The sequence below is a fragment of the Moschus berezovskii genome, chromosome 2, assembly GCF_049115385.1.
Source record: "Moschus berezovskii isolate FMDL1 chromosome 2, NW_MosBer_1.0, whole genome shotgun sequence".
Classification (NCBI taxonomy): domain Eukaryota; kingdom Metazoa; phylum Chordata; class Mammalia; order Artiodactyla; family Moschidae; genus Moschus; species Moschus berezovskii.
The window spans coordinates 48,722,148-48,742,942 of NC_142461.1; the positions used below are offsets into that span (position 1 = coordinate 48,722,148).

The 20,795-nt window shown below is 40.0% G+C and overlaps 1 protein-coding gene across 1 annotated transcript in view; it reads left to right on the top strand.

Moving 5' to 3' along the window:
• SATB2 (SATB homeobox 2) overlaps positions 1-20,795 on the top strand; it is a 202,570-nt gene that overhangs the window by 78,248 nt on the left and 103,527 nt on the right. Inside the window, exons 5-6 of the mRNA XM_055398427.2 lie at positions 424-547; positions 19,468-19,570. Of these exons, the coding sequence (XP_055254402.1) occupies positions 424-547; positions 19,468-19,570 (227 nt within the window). The remainder of the gene's footprint in view (positions 1-423; positions 548-19,467; positions 19,571-20,795) is intronic.

The window sequence follows — 20,795 nt, forward strand, 5'->3', positions numbered from 1 at the left end:
AGATTGTTCTGTGAGGGTTAAGGGTGAAAGTGAAAATAGGCCTTCAAATCTGATGAAGCTTATGTTACATTAACCTTAGGAATGTCAAATAATTAAATTTAAGTTGCAGAAGTTTGTAATCACACTGCCAGGCCATTTCATATCAGCAGGCTGGAAAAATCATATTTTTAAAAATTGGCATTTCTTTATCTGCAAAATGACTGTTTTTCTCAGGCTAGTGTGATAGCCAACTGAAAGAGGCCATGATGGGCTCTGCTGAGGCCCTAGAGAAGCAGTTTTACTCCCTTCCCCTCATTTCGAGCCCAGGTTCGACCCTGTTCTTTGATGGTTCTCCTTATGCTTTACAGGATGGGGAGTGGGGGTGACTGCTGTACTCTGCACTATTAGGGTTTGCATGTCATTCATTCTTCCTCTGTTTTCCAGTTGTTCGAAGTTGGAAGACTTGCCTGCAGAGCAGTGGAACCATGCCACGGTCCGCAATGCCTTAAAGGAATTGCTTAAAGAGATGAATCAGAGCACATTAGCCAAAGAATGCCCTCTCTCCCAGGTCAGTGTCTTCAGAACAAACAAAGCAGCCATGGGTGTGCTGTCCAGCAGGAGGGGCACTCCCGCTCAGACGGTTGTCTTTATATTCACACTACATCGTGTTGTTCAGTCGCCCAGTCGTGTCCAACTCTTTGTGATCCCGTGGACTACAGCATGCCAGGCCTCCCTGTCCCTCACCATCTCCCAGAGTTTGTCCAAGTTCATTGCATCGGTGATGCTGTCCAGCCTTCTCCTCCTCTGATGCCCTCTTCTCCTTCTGTCCTCAGTCTTTCCCAGCATCAGGAACTTTTCCGATGAGTCCCTGGTGGCTCAGCTGGTAAAGAATCCACCTGCAATGCAGAGACCCCAGTTTGATTTCTGGGCCAGGAAGTTGCCCTGGAGAAGGAATGGGCTATTCATTCTAGTATTCTTAGGCTTCCCGGTGGCTCAGACAGTAAAAAATCTGCCTGCAATGCAGGAGACCTGGGTTTGGTCCCTGGGTTCGGAAGATTCCCTAGAGGATGACACTACATCTTAGGTGGGCAAAAATGTGGAGATTGTGGTGCTTTTTGTTGTAGAGGAGAACTTAGTACTTACTAGAGCTCTGATGTAGTAGGAGTCACATTAAAACATTTTAGACTCATTCTTTAACTTCTCATACATGTCATAGGAGGTGTGTATCAATATTTCTATTTTAAAGATCAAGAAAACAAGGCTCAGAGGCACTTTACCTGCATAAGCTTACTGAGCCGGTTAATTGCAACTCCAGTTGAGACCTCCCTTGCCAAAGTTCAGGCTCCAAATTGCATTTCTTGGTCATTGAAATGGGTCAGCCATGCCAAATACATCTTAATTTGTTTATATTTGTTTATTGAGTCTTTTCGGGGTCTAACAGAGAGAGATGATCTTTGCATCGTATATGTTCTATAGAGATTTTGTGGTGAGTTCAGCATGTAGAAATGCACTGTGAGAAAAAGTGGTACTCTTTCTTTAATGAACTGATTATAAGCTATAACAAGTCACAAAAGTAAGAGATTGAGAGGATGAAAGGGAGGAATGCAGCTGTTTGTGTTCATGGGCGAGGGCACCACTTTTTATAATGATAAGATGTTTTAGTGGCTATAGGGAGTGGCTTAGAACAGCTGTGAAGTGAACTCAGGTTGGTATTATTTAAAGCTATGAATGGAAATCCATTTTCTGGTGTGAATTGCTACACTTGATTTAAGACAGTAGGCCGACTGCATGTCTGTCAAGTTCAAGGGACGGTAACAAGAACCATGAAAACTTGATATGTCCTGGGCTATGTTCTAGGATAACAGTCTTTGGGGGAAGTAGGAAGCCTAATGGTTAAGAGTCTGCATTGAGAATCAGTCAGATCTGGGTTCATGTCTTGGCTTACAAGCCTCTGTGACCTCATCTATTTCTTTGTAAGTAAAAGCAGGAGAGTAATAGTTCTAAGTCATATAATGAGGAGTAGTGAGATAAATCACATAAATTCTTGGCCTAGTCCTGGTATACAATGATATTCCATAAATAGTACCAGCTGTTATTATTAAGACATGATATTGTTGGTATGAACTGAATATATTTTATATGTATCTTAGAGAGTGTTTTGGAATAGATCTTCTGAGACAAAGCCTGCTATTAATATCTTTGATTCCAAAAAGAATCAAGACAGCATGCACCTGAGTGGTAGGTGGAAAGGGACACTAGTGTTTCTTGACTGTCAGTCATGTCCCTGCTTCTATGCTTACAGCTTTCGTAGGCCATTTCAATACCTCCTTGTTGTTCTGTTTTGTCTAACTCTTTGTGAACTTTTGGAGTCACACCAGGCTCCTCTGTCTATGGGATTTTTTAGGCAACAATAGTGGAGTGGGTTGCCATTTCCTCCTCCAGGGGATGTACATAGGGTTAAAGCTTGTTGCTAGAATTTTTATTTGTTCCAGTGTGATTATTTATGAAGTTCTAAAATATATATATTTTGAATTATTCTGATCACATATAGGGACTGGATAAAGAACAATTTAGAAAAACAATTCAGTCATTTGTCTTAAATTTTACAGTTAGTCACAGTTAATTTTCTCTTGGATTTACTTAAAAGTCAAATTGGGCTTTGCCTGGAAGTAGACAAGCTCCTAACTTAATATCACCAATCTGGAATTTTATCCAGGGTTTTTGAGGCCTGCAGGAGTTTGGTCACTATTGATCTGTTGTGATTATTTGGTTTGGTTATAGCTGTAAGATGTGACTAGAGAGACAGCTTGCATGGAAGGAGCCCACATGAGGAGCTGAGAGCCCTGAGCTCTACTCTCTCTCTCTCTCTCTCTTCTTTTTTCCTGGCTGAGCCACGTGGCTGGTGGGATTGAACCTGGGCCCCAGGCAGTGAAATGACCATTTCCTAACTATTGGACTACCAGGGAATTCTTGAATCTCAGTTCTTTTGTGATCCTGGGCAAGCCTGTCCACTCTCAGAGCCTGTAAACTCATCTGTAAACTGGGCATGATTGTGTCCATATATGTCATGTAATTTGCAGGGTTGTCTTGAGCTTCGAATGAGAACATCTTTACCCTTGCTGTAAAAATGCTTTTGCTCCCCCATTTTCTCTTCTCATTTTTTGTCCACCGAGTTGCCCAACCTCAAAAGTTTCTTGTCACTCTCATAGTAGATACTATGGGTTCTACCACCTCCATGTTAAAATCTTCCTCCTTTGTGCCATTGCCTTGTTTAGACTTTCATCACCCGTCTTGTGAAATATTTTAAGTCATCTTGCATCATAATCTTTCTTCTGGCACCTGCTTCTCCAATACTAATATTGTATCATTTCCTTGTCTATAAGCCTCCACCGGCTCCCCCTGCTCAGCCTATAAGAAGAACAGACTGAATAGCCTGTGTATACTGTGAAGATGACAGACACTAGCCTGATTTGTATCAGTCACCTTCCTCCCTCTACCTACATCTACTCAGTGCTCCAAATGTATGCAACTGAAACATTTAACATTGCTCAGACTTCACCAAAATATTCCCAAGGGTGGGAACAACCTAACTACTATCCTTAGCATGTCCTCTACTCCCTGCACCTATGTTTTTGATATTTTAAAAATTTCCCTAGAAACCTCTTTACCTGTTCAGTTACTAACCTCAATGGCGACCCACTCTAGTACTCTTGCCTGGAAAATCCCATGGGTGGAGGAGCCTGGTAGGCTGCAGTCCATGGGGTCACTAAGAGTAGGACGCGACTGAGCGACTTCACTTTCACTTTTCACTTTCATGCATTGAAAGAAATGGCAACCCACTCCAGTGTTCTTGCCTGGAGAATCCCAGGGACAGGGGAGCCTGGTGGGCTGCCGTCAATGGGGTCACACTGGTCGGGCATGACTGAAGCCACTTAGCAGCAGCAGCAGCCTGTCTACGTGAGATGTGCCATGTTAATCTCTGGCTTTGGTGGCCCCTGCGCACAATGCTGGTGACCTTGGAGTCCTTGGTGTGGCATTACTTTGCTTTTGCTATGTGGTTTCTCTTGGCTAACATGCCCTACTCTCTTCTGCTTGATGAAATCTTTCAAATATCAGCTGGGAAGTCACTTCTGGTGAAGAACCCTGACCTTCTGATTAAAGTAGTTGCTTCTGCTTTTAGTAACCTTTTGGACACACCCCTGTCAGAGCACTTATCACAGCCTGCTGTCAGTGTTATCTGCCAGTTCTCATCACTTAATGGACTGCCTCACAATAGCAGAAGCCATCTCTTATCTTTTATCTCAGAGTTCTCAGCATTCAGCACAAAGTGTATCTTGCATGTAGTTGTTACTCTAATGCAGAAGTTTTAAACTTTGGCCCAACTAAGCTTTTGGGTTGGATATTCTTTTTGATTGGGGAATGACCTGTGATCCTGTGTATTATAGGATGTTTAGCAGCATCCTTGACCTCTACCTACTAGATGCCAGTAGCGTTCCCCACCCCACCCAGTGCCAACCAAAATGTCTCGACATTGTCTAGTGTCCTTTGAAGGGAGAAAAAGGATTCTTGGTTGAGAGCCACTGCTCGATGTGTTTAATTAATTTAATATTAAAATGTTTTATAAAGTTTTATTGTTTTTACAGCGTTCTTGGCAGCTCTAAAATGTTTTGAATGAGAAACAATGAATATAGTACTTTGGTGGTTGATGCCCCCAGAACATTTTCAATCAAATGGGGGGCTCTTTTCTATTGCTTAGATATGGGGGATATTTGATTAGGCTTCTGGTATGTTGTGTGATTTTGGAAAACATCACTGGAGTAGTCCTTCTCAGCCAGCAAGGGCACATAGTATGTGTGTCTGCCTTAATCCTATGGCTGTTACTCTGAAACATTCCAGATTATTCACTTAAAATGGAAAGCTGGATTGAATTTCAGTGTGGCGATAAGCTCACTCATTTTGTTGGTGGTTACCATAGAATAGGTGAATATATTTTTATTCAACCTGTGTAATGTGAAAAAGAATGAATTTTTGTTTTTAGAAGGTGAAACAGAAATTTTAAAATGTATTTTACCAGCTTGAATGGAGTCCCAGTTAAGAGTCAGTTTCTTTACAAAGGATTGGGGTATAGTGGTGAAGATGAAAGAGATGAAGCTTTCAGCCTAGGAAGAAGAGAGTGGAGCACCCAATAGTACTTCACAGGAGAATGGTAGATTATGGGGCTATTTAAAATATTCTCAGTTCATGAGTAAAAGACTGGTTTTGAAATAATGCTCCCTTATTACCCCCAAGTCAATCCATTTTAGGTATTTTCTCACTTAAGTTTGGCAGTTGCATAAAAGAGTAATTCAGTGGCTAGTATATGTTTTCTTGAATATCCCAGTGGTCTACATTTCAAAAGAGCAGCCTTGAGGGCAGAAGGAAAGAGTGGAAAAGTCCATAAAAGGGCAACAATTGCAGGCTGAGGCATATATATTTAAAGACAGGGAAGTCGTGATTTAGCTGTTCTCTGTCTGGCCAGATGCTTAGAAAGTATAGGTTATGTTTGTGTGTCTGTGTATTTATTTTTGATTTCACCTTTCAAAATATGTTTAAGTGCTGACAGCCTCTTCCTTTTCCTCTGATGTCCTCCTGAGTCACCACTTCCAGCCTCTTCCATCAGCCCCATTGTCTGTCCCAAGCATCCTAGTTTACTATACCTTAGGCCTCAGTTCAGTTCAGTTCAGTTGCTCAGTCGTGTCCGACTCTTAGCGACCCCGTGAACCACAGCACGCCAGGCCTCCCTGTCCATCACCAACTCCCGGAGTTCACTCAAACTCATGTCCATTGAGTCGGTGATGCCATCCAGCCACCTCATTCTCTGTTGTCCCCATCTTCTCCTACCCCCAATCGCTCCCAGCATCAGAGTCTTTTCCAGTGAGTCAACTCGTCGCATGAGGTGGCCAAAGTATTGGAGTTTCAGCTTTAGCATAAGTCCTTCCAGTGAACACCCAGGATTGATCTCCTCTAGAATGGACTGGTTGGATCTCCTTGCAAGAGTCTTCTCCAGCACCACAGTTCAAAAGCATCAACCTTAGGCCTAGGTCTCCCTTATTAAATGGCTCTAACTGTTCCAATTTGAAAACCTTATGAACATGTCCTTCTGTGGCTTACTAATTTTTTACTCAAGGAGAAGTTAAAAGACAAAACCCCAGATCCTTAGGGTTTTAATCCATTAAAATAAAAAGATCTAACAGTACCCACCTTAACCACCTCATAGGTTATTAAGATGATCAAATGGAAGGACGGTTTGCAAATGCCCCCTCCTCCCTGCCTAACATTATTTCTGCAACACTACACATGCTTAAAACTTTTTTCGTGTATGTGGTAAAAATACGTAACATGAAGTTTATCATTTAAAAAATTTTTTAATTTATAATTTTAAAGTTTATAACCCAGTATCATTAACTACATTTACATGTTGTACAATCATAACCCCCCACCCCCATCTATTTTCAAAACTTTTCATCACTCCAGATGAAAGTTCTGTAAATATTAAGCAAGAATTGCCTATTCTTCTCTCTTCCAAAAACCCCTGGTTACCTTTGTTCTGTTTTCTGTCCCTATGAATTTACTTATTCTAGATGTCTCAAAAAAGTAGAATCATAGAATATTTGTCCTTTTGTCTTGGCTTATTTCACTTAGCATATAGATATATTTTTAAAGCATCTCTGTCCCATGCCCCTAGTTGAGGTTTTTTTGCCAAATATTTGAGGAACAAGATGACTGGTAGAAGTTACTGAACTGTGAAAATGTTATACTATTATGGTGGTGTTTATGTAGTCTTTTAGAGACATAGATTGTAGGATAATGATTTGTGTCATTCAAAGCAAGTCTTGCCCATTTGAGGGGTCATTAAAGGGCCAACTTAAATTACAATATGCCAAAATATTCAGGCAATGAAATTGAATAGCCAGATGGGTCAATAGAAAATAACAAATTGATCATGTGCTCATCTATAGACTAGTGACTGATCAAGTGCCTGGATCGGTATTGTCTTAACCAGTTGCTAACTGTCCGTTTCATTTAATCTTAAATTCACGTATGTCCTATGTTAACCAGGTGCTGACTGTCCCTTTCAGTTATTATCATGCAAAGTTGTATTAGTTCATGTCCAAGCTCATGAATCTTGTTGATGGGGACGCACAAATGACAACTTCAAAGTAATTCCCAGCGGGTGATTGGAATGATGTCTGAGAAATGATTGCATGGAGGGAAGAAAGCTGACATTCACTGGCTCCATATCTTGCGTGCTAGTCCTTTGGCTCAGATCTTCTCTCTGAATCCTTCCAGCCTCAGAGGCTAGTATCCATATTTCACTCTCACATATCAGGGTGCCCCTGTCAGACAAGCAAGCCCTTCCATAGTCTTCTAGGTGAGGAGTTCTTGAATTGACTCATGTCAGACTCCACAGCCCAGAGGAAGTATTTCTATCAACTAGAATGGCAGGAAGTTTCCATTCTGATAGTATTACTCAGAAATGGTGATGGAAAAGGATGTTAGAAGGCTGACAAATAACATTCATTTTTATTGGTAAAGTAATTCCTCCAAGTCATTTTTTCCCTATACTATACCTTCCTGGTGGCTCAGACAGTAAAGAATCTACCTGCAGTACAGGAGACCCAGGTTCAGTCCCTGGGTCAGGAAGATCCCCTGAAGAAGGGAATGGCAACCCACTCTAGTATTCTTGCCTGGAGAATCCCACGGACAGAGGAGCCTAGTGGGCTACAGTCCATCAGATCGCAAAGAGCTGGACACTACTGAGTGACTAACACTTTCACTTCATATCCTTAATTGGAATATTATTATGATCTCATGTTTAATAGTTATTTAGCATATCACAAAACATAATGACAAGGCTAAAAACAAGCAAAGAATGCATATGTCATTCATTGCCTGCATCGTGCTCTTTCCTCTGTGCTAAGGTAGAAAGGATAGCCCTGAGATGCCAGCTTCCCCCCCATTTCTTGCTCTGATGTGGCATTCATTCTCACTAATGGAACATGTAACCGTCCACTTTGGTTTTAAAATGTTCTTTTTAACAGTGAGAGTATTATGTATCTGCAGCTTAGCTACTCTTAGTATAACGTTGCTGTTCAAACTAATCTCACTAAGCCAAAGGGAAAGTGGTGAAAAATACCCAATTATTTTATCTTTCTTTTTTGGGAGGGAAGAAAAGGCAATGCTCAGATCTCTGTCTTTCCCAGTATATTGTACAAATCATCTTAACCTGTGTTTACTGTTTTGCTTTTCCTATTGTTTTAAATTACCTTTCCGTTCCGTTCCGTCGCTCAGTCGTGTCCGACTCTTTGCGACCCCGTGGACTGTAGCCTACCAGGCTTCTCCGTCCATGGGATTCTCCAGGCAAGAATACTGGAGTGGGTTACCGTTTCCTTCTCCAGGGGATCTTCCCGACCCAGGGATCGAACCCGGGTCTCCCGCATTGGAGGCAGACGCTTTAACCTCTGAGCCACCAGGGAAGCCCTAAATTACCTTTAGGTCCCTAAATTTTCTCTGATTCTTAATTCCTTCAGTTCAGTTCAGTCTCTCAGTTGTATCCGACTCTTTGTGACCCCATGAATCACAGCACGCCAGGCCTCCCTGTCCATCACCAACTCCCTGAGTTCACTCAAACTCATGTCCATCAAATCGGTGATGCCATCCAGTCATCTCATTCTCTGTTGTCCCCTTCTCCTCCCGCCCCCAATCCTTCCCAGCATCAGAGTCTTTTCCAGTGAGTCAACTCATTGCATGAGGTGGCCAAAGTATTGGAGTTTCAGCTTTAGCATCAGTCCTTCCAGTGAACACCCAGGATTGATCTCCTTTAGAATGGACTGATTGGATCTCCTTGCAGTCCAAGGGACTCTCAAGAGTCTTCTCCAGCACCACAGTTCAAAAGCATCAATTCTTCGGCGATCAGCTTTCTTCACAGTCCAACTCTCACATCCATACATGACCACTGGAAAAACCATAGCCTTGACTAGACTAGTTTCATTTTTGTCACCTTGTTTCCTGCTTTGTTTAAAGAACTGGTTGCAGTATCCACTTTGGGCTTGTGTTCACTGATGGAGATGGTGGTGAAGATTTCCCACACTAGAAATAGTGTGGCCTAGTGGAAGTGTCTCTTTGTGCTGCTCCCTGCTGCTATTTGACTTTGAATAAGCTGCTTCTTTATTCTGAGTTTCTGGGTCCTTAGTCTGAAAAATGGAACCATACTTAAAATGATAGGTGACATCTCTCTTCTGGGATAGTCAAAAACAAACAAGTGAGTTTAAAATTTGTCTCAGGAAGCTAAAAGAAAATTTGTTTTTCTTAGCTGTATAATTTCTACTTAGCTATAATAAGTATTAATAATAATACCATAATGTTCTCTTGCAGTTGCCTTAGAGCAATTTCAAATTAGTTAGTAAACTTTGCAGTAAGTAATTCTGGTATATTTTGAGTTCTCTTATTTTATTAAAAAATAACTCCAAATATAAGTGGCAGAGGTGTCAGAGTGGCTGCAAATGAGGGATTTTAATCCCTCATCTACGTTCTTTATATTTAAAATTTAACGATTGGTTACAAAGAAGCCCGCAACTTTCAAATATTTTTCTGTAGTTAGGAAGATGTGTTAAGCCTTTCTATTTATTTCAATACATAATATTTTTCATAAATAGCTTTGTCTACAATCACTGTCTGTGTGCTGTTTATATTTGTGAGTAAGTATCTGAAGGGGCTGCCTCAGTTGCCCATCACACACGTCTTCCTTCTTTCTCACAATCCCCCACCATGCAAAGTGAAGCATGTTTCAGTTCAGTTCAGTTCAGTTCAGTTCAGTAGCTCAGTTGTGTCTGACTCCTTGCGACCCCATGCAAAGTCAGTTTATTATTATTAGTCATTTAATATTAGTCTATTTAATTATATTTCTATTTAAGTATATTTAATTATATTTTGATTTTAGTTGCTAAGTCCTGTTCAACTCTATGGGACACCAGGAACTGTAATCCACCATGCTTCTCTGTCCATGAGATTTCCCAAGCAAGAATACTGGAGTGGGTTGCTGTTTCTCTTTCCAGGAAATGTTCCCAACCCAGGGACTGAGCCTGGGTCTCCTGAATTGCAGGTAGTCTCCTCCACTGCAGGTGGTTTTCTTTACCGAGTTGCTAGGAAAGCCCTCTATTTAAATTATAATATAAATATTAATATTTAATAAAACATAGTCCCATAGTTTATGTTAAAAGTAACAGCACACATATCTTTTGAGGTATTCATATCAGTATTGCTTTATGTTAACATGAATACTCAGAAGTTGGTTGTATTCTGGATTGAAAAAGTAGACTCAGATCTTGTTCATTTGTCAAAAAAAAGTGGGTATTCTAAAAGTCCAATTGTATGGTTGCTCTCAAATGATTGGAAAACATAAAAGAGCAATGTAGACTACAAAATTATATACATATTTTTAAAAGCTGCGAATGGAAATTAGCTGTTTTTTGGCAGGGTGGTAGGTGGGAGAGATTTTAATCATTACTCATCCCATTTTGCAGCAACTGTATCTCATCAGGTCCAAGATGCTGTTGATTGTAAGATGCACCCAAATTCAGTGATATTAAAGTAGTGTCATCCCTTGGTATCCTAGGAGATTGGTTCCAGGACCCCCTTGCAGATACCCAGGTTCTCAGATCTTTAAATAACATGTATAAAATGATGTAGTATTTGCATATACCCAGTGCACATGCGCCTATATACTTTAAGTCATCTCTAGATTAACTGCTGTGTTCATAGTTGCACACTGCATGTGCTGCAGTATGCACAGAAAATTCAAGTTTTGCTTTTTGGAACATTCTGGAATTTTTTTCCAATATTTTCAATCTATAGCTTGGATGACTGGATGCAGAACCCATAGATACTGAGGGATGACTGTATGATGAAATGTGGTAAATAAAAATTTTCTGTGCCCCAGGGCTGCTGGAGAACACTCTTCCTTGTAAAGTAAAAGTCATCATGTGCTTGCTCTACATTATCCCCTTTCAATTTTATGATAAATTATTTTGATGTTTTAAATATAAATTGACACCAACAAACATTAAGATGACCTTGTAGTATGTGTCTAGAGTATTCCAGTGAGGTCTAGTGATTCTGACAAAGGCAATGAGAATATAGCAGTCTAATCTAGGGTTATAGAATGTTTATAATTGAAACTGGACTGGTCAGATATAACATGATCTTTCATCTACAATATCCCCAAGAAATACCTCTTCTATTTTTAAAACTCTCTCGGGTTGAATTATAAAGATTTGTATCAGGAGAGCTACTTTAAGGGTCAACTAAATGTAAAGAACTGCAGAGAATTAATATGAATAAAAGGTGCCACAAATTTGGAGATACCTTTCTGGTGACTAAAGTTGCTCATTATATAGGAAACTATTTTTATTTACTACCCAGTTCCTTTGCTCAGTTCCTAGCTTAAACCTATTTTTTCTGTGGTTTGTAGAGCTGGAAACTCATAATGCTGCAGGGAAGAGAACAAGCCTGGCTGAATCTCAGGGTTGCCAACTCCTTTTATTTTTCTATTATCTTTTAATTATTGTTATTATTTTAGTATATAAGTTTCAGATGTGCAACATTTACTATTTGACATCTGTGTACTCTACAAAGTGATCACTGCCACAGGTCTAATTACCATCCATTACCATATAGTTGAGCTCCTTCACCAGTTTCACCCACCCTGCAACTCTCTTCCTCTCTGGTAACCACTAATCTGATATCTGTATCTCTGAGTTTGTTTTAATTTTGTTTGTTTTAATTTTTAGATTCCATATGAGTGAAATCATACAGCATTTGTGTTTCTCTGATTTATTTCACTTAAAATAATACCTTCAAGGTCCATTCATGTTTTGCAAATGAGAGGATTTAATTCTTTTTTATGACTGAGTAGTATTCCACTGTGTTATATACCACATTTGCCAACTCCTCTTTTTTAAATGAGTGTGAACCCAACTCTAGTATAAGACCATCTTTGATGAAGCCAATAGAAGCCCTGATATTCATTTTCTTGCCACATCAGTTCAGTTCAGTTGCTTAGTTGTGTCCAACTCTTTGTGACTCCATGGACTGCAGCATGCCAGGCCTCCCTGTCCATCACCAACTCCTGGATTTCACCCACACTCATGTCCATTGAGTCAGTGATGCCATCCAACCATCTCATCCTCTGTCGTCCCCTTCTTCTCCTGCCCTCAATCATTCCCAGCATCAGGGTCTTTTCCAATTAATCAGTTCTTCGCATCAGGTAGCCAAAGTATTGGAGTTTCACCTTCAATGTAAGTCCTTCCAGTGAACACCCAGGACTGATCTCCTTTAGGATAGACTGGTTGGATCTCCTTGCAGTCCAAGGAACTCTCAAGAATCTTCTCCAACACCACAGTTCAAAAGCATCAGTTCTTCAGCATTCAGTTCTCCTTATAGTCCAACTCTCACATCCATACATGACTACTAGAAAAACCATAGCCTTGACTAGATGAACCTTTGTTAGCAAAGTAATGTCTCTGCTTTTTAATATGCTGTCTAAGTTGGTCATAACTTTCCTTCCAAGGAGTAAGTGTCTTTTAATTTCATGGCTGCAGTCACCATCTGCAGTGATTTTGGAGTCCCCCAAGATAAAGCCAGCCACTGTTTCCCCATCTATTTCCCATGAAGTGATGGGACCGGATGCCATGATCTTTGTTTTCTGAATGTTGAGCTTTAAGCCAACTTTTTCACTCTCCTCTTTCACTTTCATCAAGAGGCTCTTTAGTTCTTCTTCAGTTTCTGCCATAAGGATGGTGTCATCTGCATATCTGAGGTTATTGATATTTCTCCTGGCAATCTTGATTCCAGCTTGTGCTTCTTCCAGCCCAGCGTTTCTCATGATGTACTCTGCATATAAGTTAAATAAGCAGGGTGACAATATACAGCCTTGACGTACTCCTTTTCCTATTTGGAACCAGTCTGTTGTTCCATGTTCATTTCTAACTGTTGCTTCCTAACCTGCATACAGATTTCTCAAGAGGCAGGTCAGGTGGTCTGGTATTCCCATCTCTTTCAGAATTTTCCAGTTTATTGTGATCCACACAGGCAAAGGCTTTGGCATAGTCAATGAAGCAGAAATAGATGTTTTTCTGGAACTCTCTTGCTTTTTCGATGATCCATCAGATGTTGGCAATTTGATCTCTGGTTCCTCTGCCTTTTCTAAAGCCAGCTTGAACATCTGGAAATTCATGGTTCATATATTGCTTAAGGCTGGCTTGGAGAATTTTAAGCATGACTTTGCTAGTGTGTGAGATGAGTGCAATTGTGTGGTAGTTTGAGGATTCTTTGGCATTGCCTTTCTTTGGGATTGGAATGAAAACTGACCTTTTCCAGTCCTGTGGCCACTGCTGAGTTTTCCTAATTTGCTGGCATATTGAGTGCAGCACTTTCACAGCATCATCTTTCAGGATTTGAAAATAGCTCAACTGGAATTCCATCACCTCCACTAGCTTTGTTCTCAGTGATACTTCCTAAGGCCCACTTGACTTCATATTCCAGGATGTCTGGCTCTAGGTGAGTGAGCAAACCATTGTGATTATCTGGGTCATGAAGATCTTTTTTGTACAGTTCTTCTGTATATTCTTGCCATCTCTTCTTAATATCTTATGCTTCTGTTAGGTCCATACCATTTCTGTCTGTTATTGAGCCCATCTTTGCATGAACTGTTCCCTTGGTATCTCTAATTTACTTGAAGAGATCTGTAGTCTTTCCCATTCTATTATTTTCCTCTATTTCTTTGCACTGACCACTGAGGATGGCTTTCTTCTCTCTCCTTACTAGTCTTTGTAATTCTGCATTCAAAAGAAGAACTTCTCTTCTTTTCACAGCTATTTGTAAGGCCTCCTCAGACAGCCATTTTGCTTTTTTGCATTCCTTTTTCTTGGGGATGGTCTTGCTCCCTATCTCCTGTACAGTGTCACAAATCCCATCCATAGTTTCTCAGGCACTCTATCAGATCTAGTCCCTTAAATCTATTTCTCACTTCCACTGTATAATCATAAGGGATTTGATTTAGGTCATACCTGAATGGTCTAGTGGTTTTCCCTACTTTCTTCAATTTAAGTCTGAATTTGGCAATAAGGAGTTCATGATCGGAGCCACAGTCAGCTCCCGGTCTTGTTTTTGCTGACTGTGTAGAGCGTCTCCATTTTTGGCTGCAAAGAATATGATCAATCTGATTTTGGTGTTGGCCATCTGGTGATGTCCATGTGTAGAGTCTTCTCTTGTGTTTTTGGAAGAGGGTGTTTGCTATGACCAGTGAATTCTCTTGGCAAAACTCTATTAGCTTTTGCCCTGCTTAATTCTGTACTCCAAGGCCAAATTTACTTGTTATACTCCAGGTTTTTCTTGACCTCCTACTTTTGCATTCCAAACCCCTATAATGAAAAGGACATCTTTTTTGGGTGTTAGTTCTAAAAGGTCTTGTAGGTCTTCATAGAACCGTTCCACTTCAGCTTCTTCAGCGTTACTGGTCGGGGCATAGACTTGGATTACCGTGAATTTGAATGGTTTGCCTTGGAAATGAACAGAGATCATTCTGTTGTTTTTGAGATTTCATCCAAGTACTGCATTTCAGACTCTTTTGTTGACCATCATGGCTACTCAATTTCTTCTAAGGGATTCCTGCCCACAGTAGTAGGTATAATGGTCATCTGAGTTAAATTCACCCATTCCAGTCCATTTTATTTTTTTTTTATTTTTTTTAAAAGGGAAATACTTTTATTTTTTATTTTTTGTAATTAATTTATTTTTTATTGGAGGCAAATTATTTTACAATATTATATTGGTTGGTTTTGCCATACATTGATATGAATTTGCCCCGGGTTTACATAAGTTCCCCCTCCTGAACCCCCCTCCTACCTCCCTCCTCCCTTTATCCTCCCTCTGGGTCATCCCCGCATGCCAGCCCCGAGCATCCTATAACATGCATTGACCCTGAACTAGTGATTCGTTTCACATATGACAACATACGTGTTTCAATGCCATTCTCCCAAATCATCCCACCCTCACCCTCTCCCATAGAGTCCCCAAAACTGTTCTATAGATCTGTGTCTCTTTTGCTGTCTCGTATACAGGGTTATCATTTGCATCTTTCTAAATTACATATATATGTGTTAGTATACTGTATTGGTGTTTTTCTTTCTGGCTTACTTCACTCTGTATAATAGGCTCCAGTTTCATCCACCTCATTAGAACTGATTCAAATGTATTCTTTTTAATGGCTGAATAATACTCCATTGTGTATATGTACCAAAGCTTTCTTATCCATTCGTCTGCAGATGGACATCTAGGTTGCTTCCATGTCCTGGCTATTACAAACAGTGCTGCAATGAACATTGGAGTACACGTATCTCTTTCAATTCTGGTTTCCTCGGTGTGTATGCCCAGGAGTGCGATTGCTGGATCATATGGCAGCTCTATTTCCAATTTTTTGAGGAATCTCCACACTGTTCTCCATAGTGGCTGTACTAGTTTGCATTCCCACCAACAGTGTAAGAGGGTTCCTTTCTCTCCACATCCTCTCCAGCATTTATTGCATGTAGACTTTTGCATAGCAGCCATTCTGACTGGTGTGAAATGGTATCTCATTGTGGTTTTGATTTGCATCTCTCTGATTATGAGGGATGTTGAGCATTTTTTCATGTGTTTGTTAGCCATCTTTATGTCTTCTTTGGAGAAATGTCTGTTTAGTTCTTTGGCCCATTTTTTGATTGGGCCATTTATTTTTCTGGAATTGAGCTGCAGGAGCTGCTTGTATAATTTGGAGATTAATCCTTTATCCGTTGCTTCATTTGCTATTATTTTCTCCCATTCTGAATGCTGTCTTTTCACCTTACTTATAGTTTCCTTTGCTGTGCAGAAGCTTTTAATTTTAATTAGGTCCCATTTGTTTATTTTTGCTTTTATTTCCAATATTCTGGGAGGTGGGTCTTGGAGGATCCTGCTGTGATTTATGTCAGTCCAGTCCATTTTAGTTTGCTGATTCCTAGAATGTCCCTGTTCACTCTTGCCATCTCCTGTTTGACTATTTAGAATTTGCCTTGATTCATGGACCTAACATTCCAGGTTCCTATGCAATATTGCTCTTTATAGCATTGGACCTTTATTCTATCACCAATCACATCCACAACTGGGTGTTGTTTTTGCTTTGGCTCCGTCCCTTTATTTTTTCTGGTGTTATTTCTCCACTGATCTCAAGTAGCATATTGGGCACCTAACTGACCTGGGGAGTTCATCTTTCAGTGTCCTATCTTTTGACTTTTCATACTTTTCATGGGGTTCTCAAGGGAAGTATATTGAAGCTGTTTTCCATTCCCTTTCCAGTGGACCACATTTTTGTCAGAACTCTCCACCATGACCCATCTGTCTTGGATGGCCCTAGACGGCATGACTTAGTTTCATTGAGTTAGACAAGGCTGTGGTCTCTGTGATCAGACTGACTAGTTTTCTGTGATTGTGGTTTCAGTCTGTCTGACCTTTGATGCCCTCTCTGAGAGCCTACTGTCTTAATGGGCTTTCTTTTACCTTGGACATGGGGTATCTCTTCACGGCTGTTCCAGGAAAGCACAGCTCCTGCTCCTGACCTTGGACGTGGGGTATCTCCTTTCAGCCAAATAGATTGACACTAGCCACTAAGACAAGAGGGTTAATGAAGATGCTTCTGGAATAAAGACAAAGCAAGGAGATCCAACCAGTCCATTCTAAAGGAGATCAATCCTGGGTGTTCATTGGAAGGACTGATGCTAAAGCTGAAACTGCAATACTCTGGCCACCTCATGCGACGAGTTGACTCACTGGAAAAGACTTTGATGCTGGGAAAGGTTGGGGGCGGGAGGAGAAGGGGACGACGGAGAATGAGATGGCTGGATGGCATCACCGACTCTGTGGACATGAGTTTGAGTGAACTCCGGGAGTTGGTGATGGACAGGGAGGCCTGGCGTGCTGTGATTCATGGGGTCGCAGAGAGTTGGACACGACTGAGCGACTGAACTGAACTGAACTGAACTGAGGGAGAAGGAAATGTCAATGGCAACCCACTTCAGTGTTCTTGCCTGGAGAATCCCAGGGACTGGGGAGCCTGGTGGGCTTCCGTCTATGGGGTCACACAGAGTTGGACGTGTTTGAAGTGACTTAGCAGCAGCAGCAGCAGCAGATATGCCAAGGAGTGGGAGAAATGTGGATTATTTGGGACTGGAGTGATATAGGTTTGTTTTCTGGTGTTATGGGCCAGGGATAGTTGAGGGGCAGCTCCAGGTAGGGCTTAAAACACTTTCCATTTTAATCAGCTTTCTAGGATACTTTGCAATAGAAGGTTTAGCGCTGACTCCTGCCATAGCTATATATCTTGTGCCTTTCCAGAGGGTAAGATTCATACAAACCACAAAGAAAGATGACAAGTACATCTGTAATTATTCACATACACTAGAGCGGCTGGTGCATCTGTTATTAGACTGCTTTCATGTTAAATTTTTCATTATTACGACATTTCAGTTTGGCATTTTAAAATTTCATCTTTGTCCCTTTTCATCTGTTACATTTTGGTGACTCAGATATCCCACATCAGAGCTGTGTTAGGCACAAGGGAGAAAAAAAAGACATAGTCACTGTCCTCAAGGGTCCCACAGACTGGGACAGAGAGGAAAGCTCAGCCCAGAGAGGGAAGAAAGTAGCCCAGCTAGCCAAGAGAATTCTCCTTGTTAATAAGACACAAAGCAAAACCCTGCCTCAGGAAGATTAGGGTTCCATTGATTCTCTAAGGTAGCTTGCAAGGCTCGGAAGTTCTGCGATACACTCAGGTGATACTAGCTGTTTGTGTTTCCAGGGGTGTGTTCAGAGCCTCAGATTAAAAGAGTTTTCTTTACTATCTCCCCATAGAGAACAGAATTGTCATTTGGAAATCAGCAACTGCAGGCAGGACAGCCATCTGCTGTATAGAAAGAACCAAAGAGATTTCTGTGAATTGAATTAGGAATCCCCACTCCCCTCATCAGTACTGTGTGGTGATTTAAAAAGAGGGAGCCTGTGAGCTCAGAGAGGAAACTGTCTGATATGGGAATCTATGTAGGACTGTCTACTGGTGTTTGAACTTTCTGGTAAATAAGTTGCCAATGCCTTGATTTATTGTTATCCTTTTTATCTTGACTACTTTGTCAAAATGCCATTAGAAGTTCTGCTTTATATCTGGGGGAACCTTTTGTAAGAAAGATGAGATTTCAAGGCAGGATATAAAGCCTTACATAGGTCATTTGGATTTCTTGACTTGTTTATGTCCATTTGCTTTTAGACAGAATTTGCAGAAATAAAATCTGTGTGCAAAACATACACACATACTATCACAGTCATTCAGGTATAAGTTAACATCTGCCACCAGTGTTGGTCCAAGCATGCCATATTAACTGAAAACGGCTGTGACTCATGGGGTCGCAAAGAGTCAGACACAACTGAGCGACTGAACTGAACTGAACTGAACTGATGCAGTTATAGGGCTTCCCTGGTGGCTCAGTGGTAAAGAAGCCTCCTGCCAATGCAGGAGACACAGGTTTGATCCTTGGGTCAGGAAGATTCCCTAGAGAAGGAAATGGTAACCCACTCCAGTATTCTTGCCTGGGAAATCCCATGGAGAGAGGAACCTGGCGGGCTACAGTCCATGGCGTCACAAAAAGTCAGACACAACTTTGTGACTGAGCACACATGTGCAGTTTTAATTTTTAATTTTTCAGTGGTGAGTCAGGTTATGTTCCACTTCTCTTTCCTTTTAACTGCAATTTCAAATAAATCAGGTAAGGGGTTGAGTTGCGGAGAGAAAGGAGTATGAAGAGCAAGAAGGAATCAGGTACTTTAGCACTCAGAAAGACAATACAAGTGTTATGTTTAGTTTCCCCTGCTCTAAAATAGCACTGTTAATTTTTTCATTTGGTGAATTTTCACACAAGTGCTAATCACACGTTTCTATAAATTATATTAATTTAACTTATTTCCCTAAATGTTGTTCTGCAGTGTGTAGCACGGATGTTCTCAGATTCTTGGCTGTGTAAGCTTGTTGCAATTGGAAGCTGAACAGAAATATCTGAAAGGCATTATTTGGATTACAGATGCAGGAGCATCTGATCTCACCTTTTGCTGGGGTTCCTAAATCACAACTGTTCTTTGCCTTTGCAGTCAATCTGCATGTCCTGTCCCTGTCTTTGACATTGTCCCCTGGTTGCTTTTTTGAAGAAAGCACTGTCATCTACAAGTTAAAGGGACAGTAAATTTTGGTAATTGTGTTTAATAGTTTAGTTTGTAGTAGAATGACTTCTTCAAACTTAAAAAACAAAGGAGATTGGTATAGACTATAATGTCCCCTTTCTTGTCCCTAAAAAGTAATACTTATATCAAAAATAACTGTTTTTTTTTCCTTCGCAGAGTATGATTTCATCCATTGTAAATAGCACATATTATGCCAACGTGTCAGCAACCAAGTGCCAGGAGTTTGGGAGATGGTATAAAAAGTACAAGAAGATTAAAGGTAAATTGGCTTATATTTTTGAAGCTGATTTTCAGTTTTTTAGGTCAAGGAATTGTTGACTCTTGGGAATTTATGCTGATTTAGATATAACTTTTTAATAAAAAATTTATATAATTTTTTCTAAAGGTAGGATATTTTTTTAATTGAAGTATAGTTGATTTACAATATTGTGTTAGTTTCAGGTGTACAGCAAAGTGATTCAGTTTTTTTTCCCAGATTCTTTTCCATTTTAGGTTATTAGAAAAAAAGATATTGAATATAGTTCCCTGGACTATACAGTAAATCTGTTATTTATTTTATATATAGTGGTGTCTCTCTGTTAATTCCATGCTCCTAATTTATCTCCCCTTCCCCCTTCGCCAACCATAAGTTTATTTTCTAAGTCTATGTTTTGTAAATAAGTTCATTTGTATTTTTATTATCTTTTTAGATTCAACAAAAAAATAAATGAGATCATATAATATTTGTTTTTCTCTGTCTGACTTCACTTAGTGTGGTGATCTCTAGGTCCATCCATGTTGCTGCAAATGGCAATATTTTATTCTTTTTCTGTGACTGAGTAATAATATTCTGTTGTATATAAATATCATATCTTTATCTGTTCATTCATTAATGGACACTTAGGTTGCTTCCTTGTCTTGGCTGTTGTGAATAGTGCTGCTATGAGCATTGGGGTACAAGATAGGATTCTCTTAATATTTTCATTAAGAGATCCAAATTGGCTCCCTTAAAACTAACATGGCATTAAAACTAAATTCTTAGCATAATGTATGAAGTTTATAGTTTTCATAAGAGATGCATGTGAAGGCTGAAATCTTTAAAAATATTTTGAAGTGGTATGTTTTAGATAGGCATGTCTATTTTAAAAACTCAATCAATAAATCATTTTCATTAATTTACTAATGTAATTTAAAAGCAATCATTCTAGGTTAAATTAGCACTTATAGTTTAAGTACAAATTAACAAACTGAAATGAATGTGTGGTATCAGGAAATCTTTGATCAGAAGTGGAGTTTTGATGTTGTGTTTATTTGAAGACAATTCCAAAATAATGGTTAAAGCAAAGGGGCTCTTTAACTCTACCAAGAATCAGTTTCCTCATCTGAAATTGGGAAGTAATAAAAGTAAGTCGCCAACTAGCTACAAGGACTAAATACCTTAATACCGGCACAAAGTAATCTCTTAATCATTGTTACAGTATTTTAGTTGTTGTTTATTAATAGTG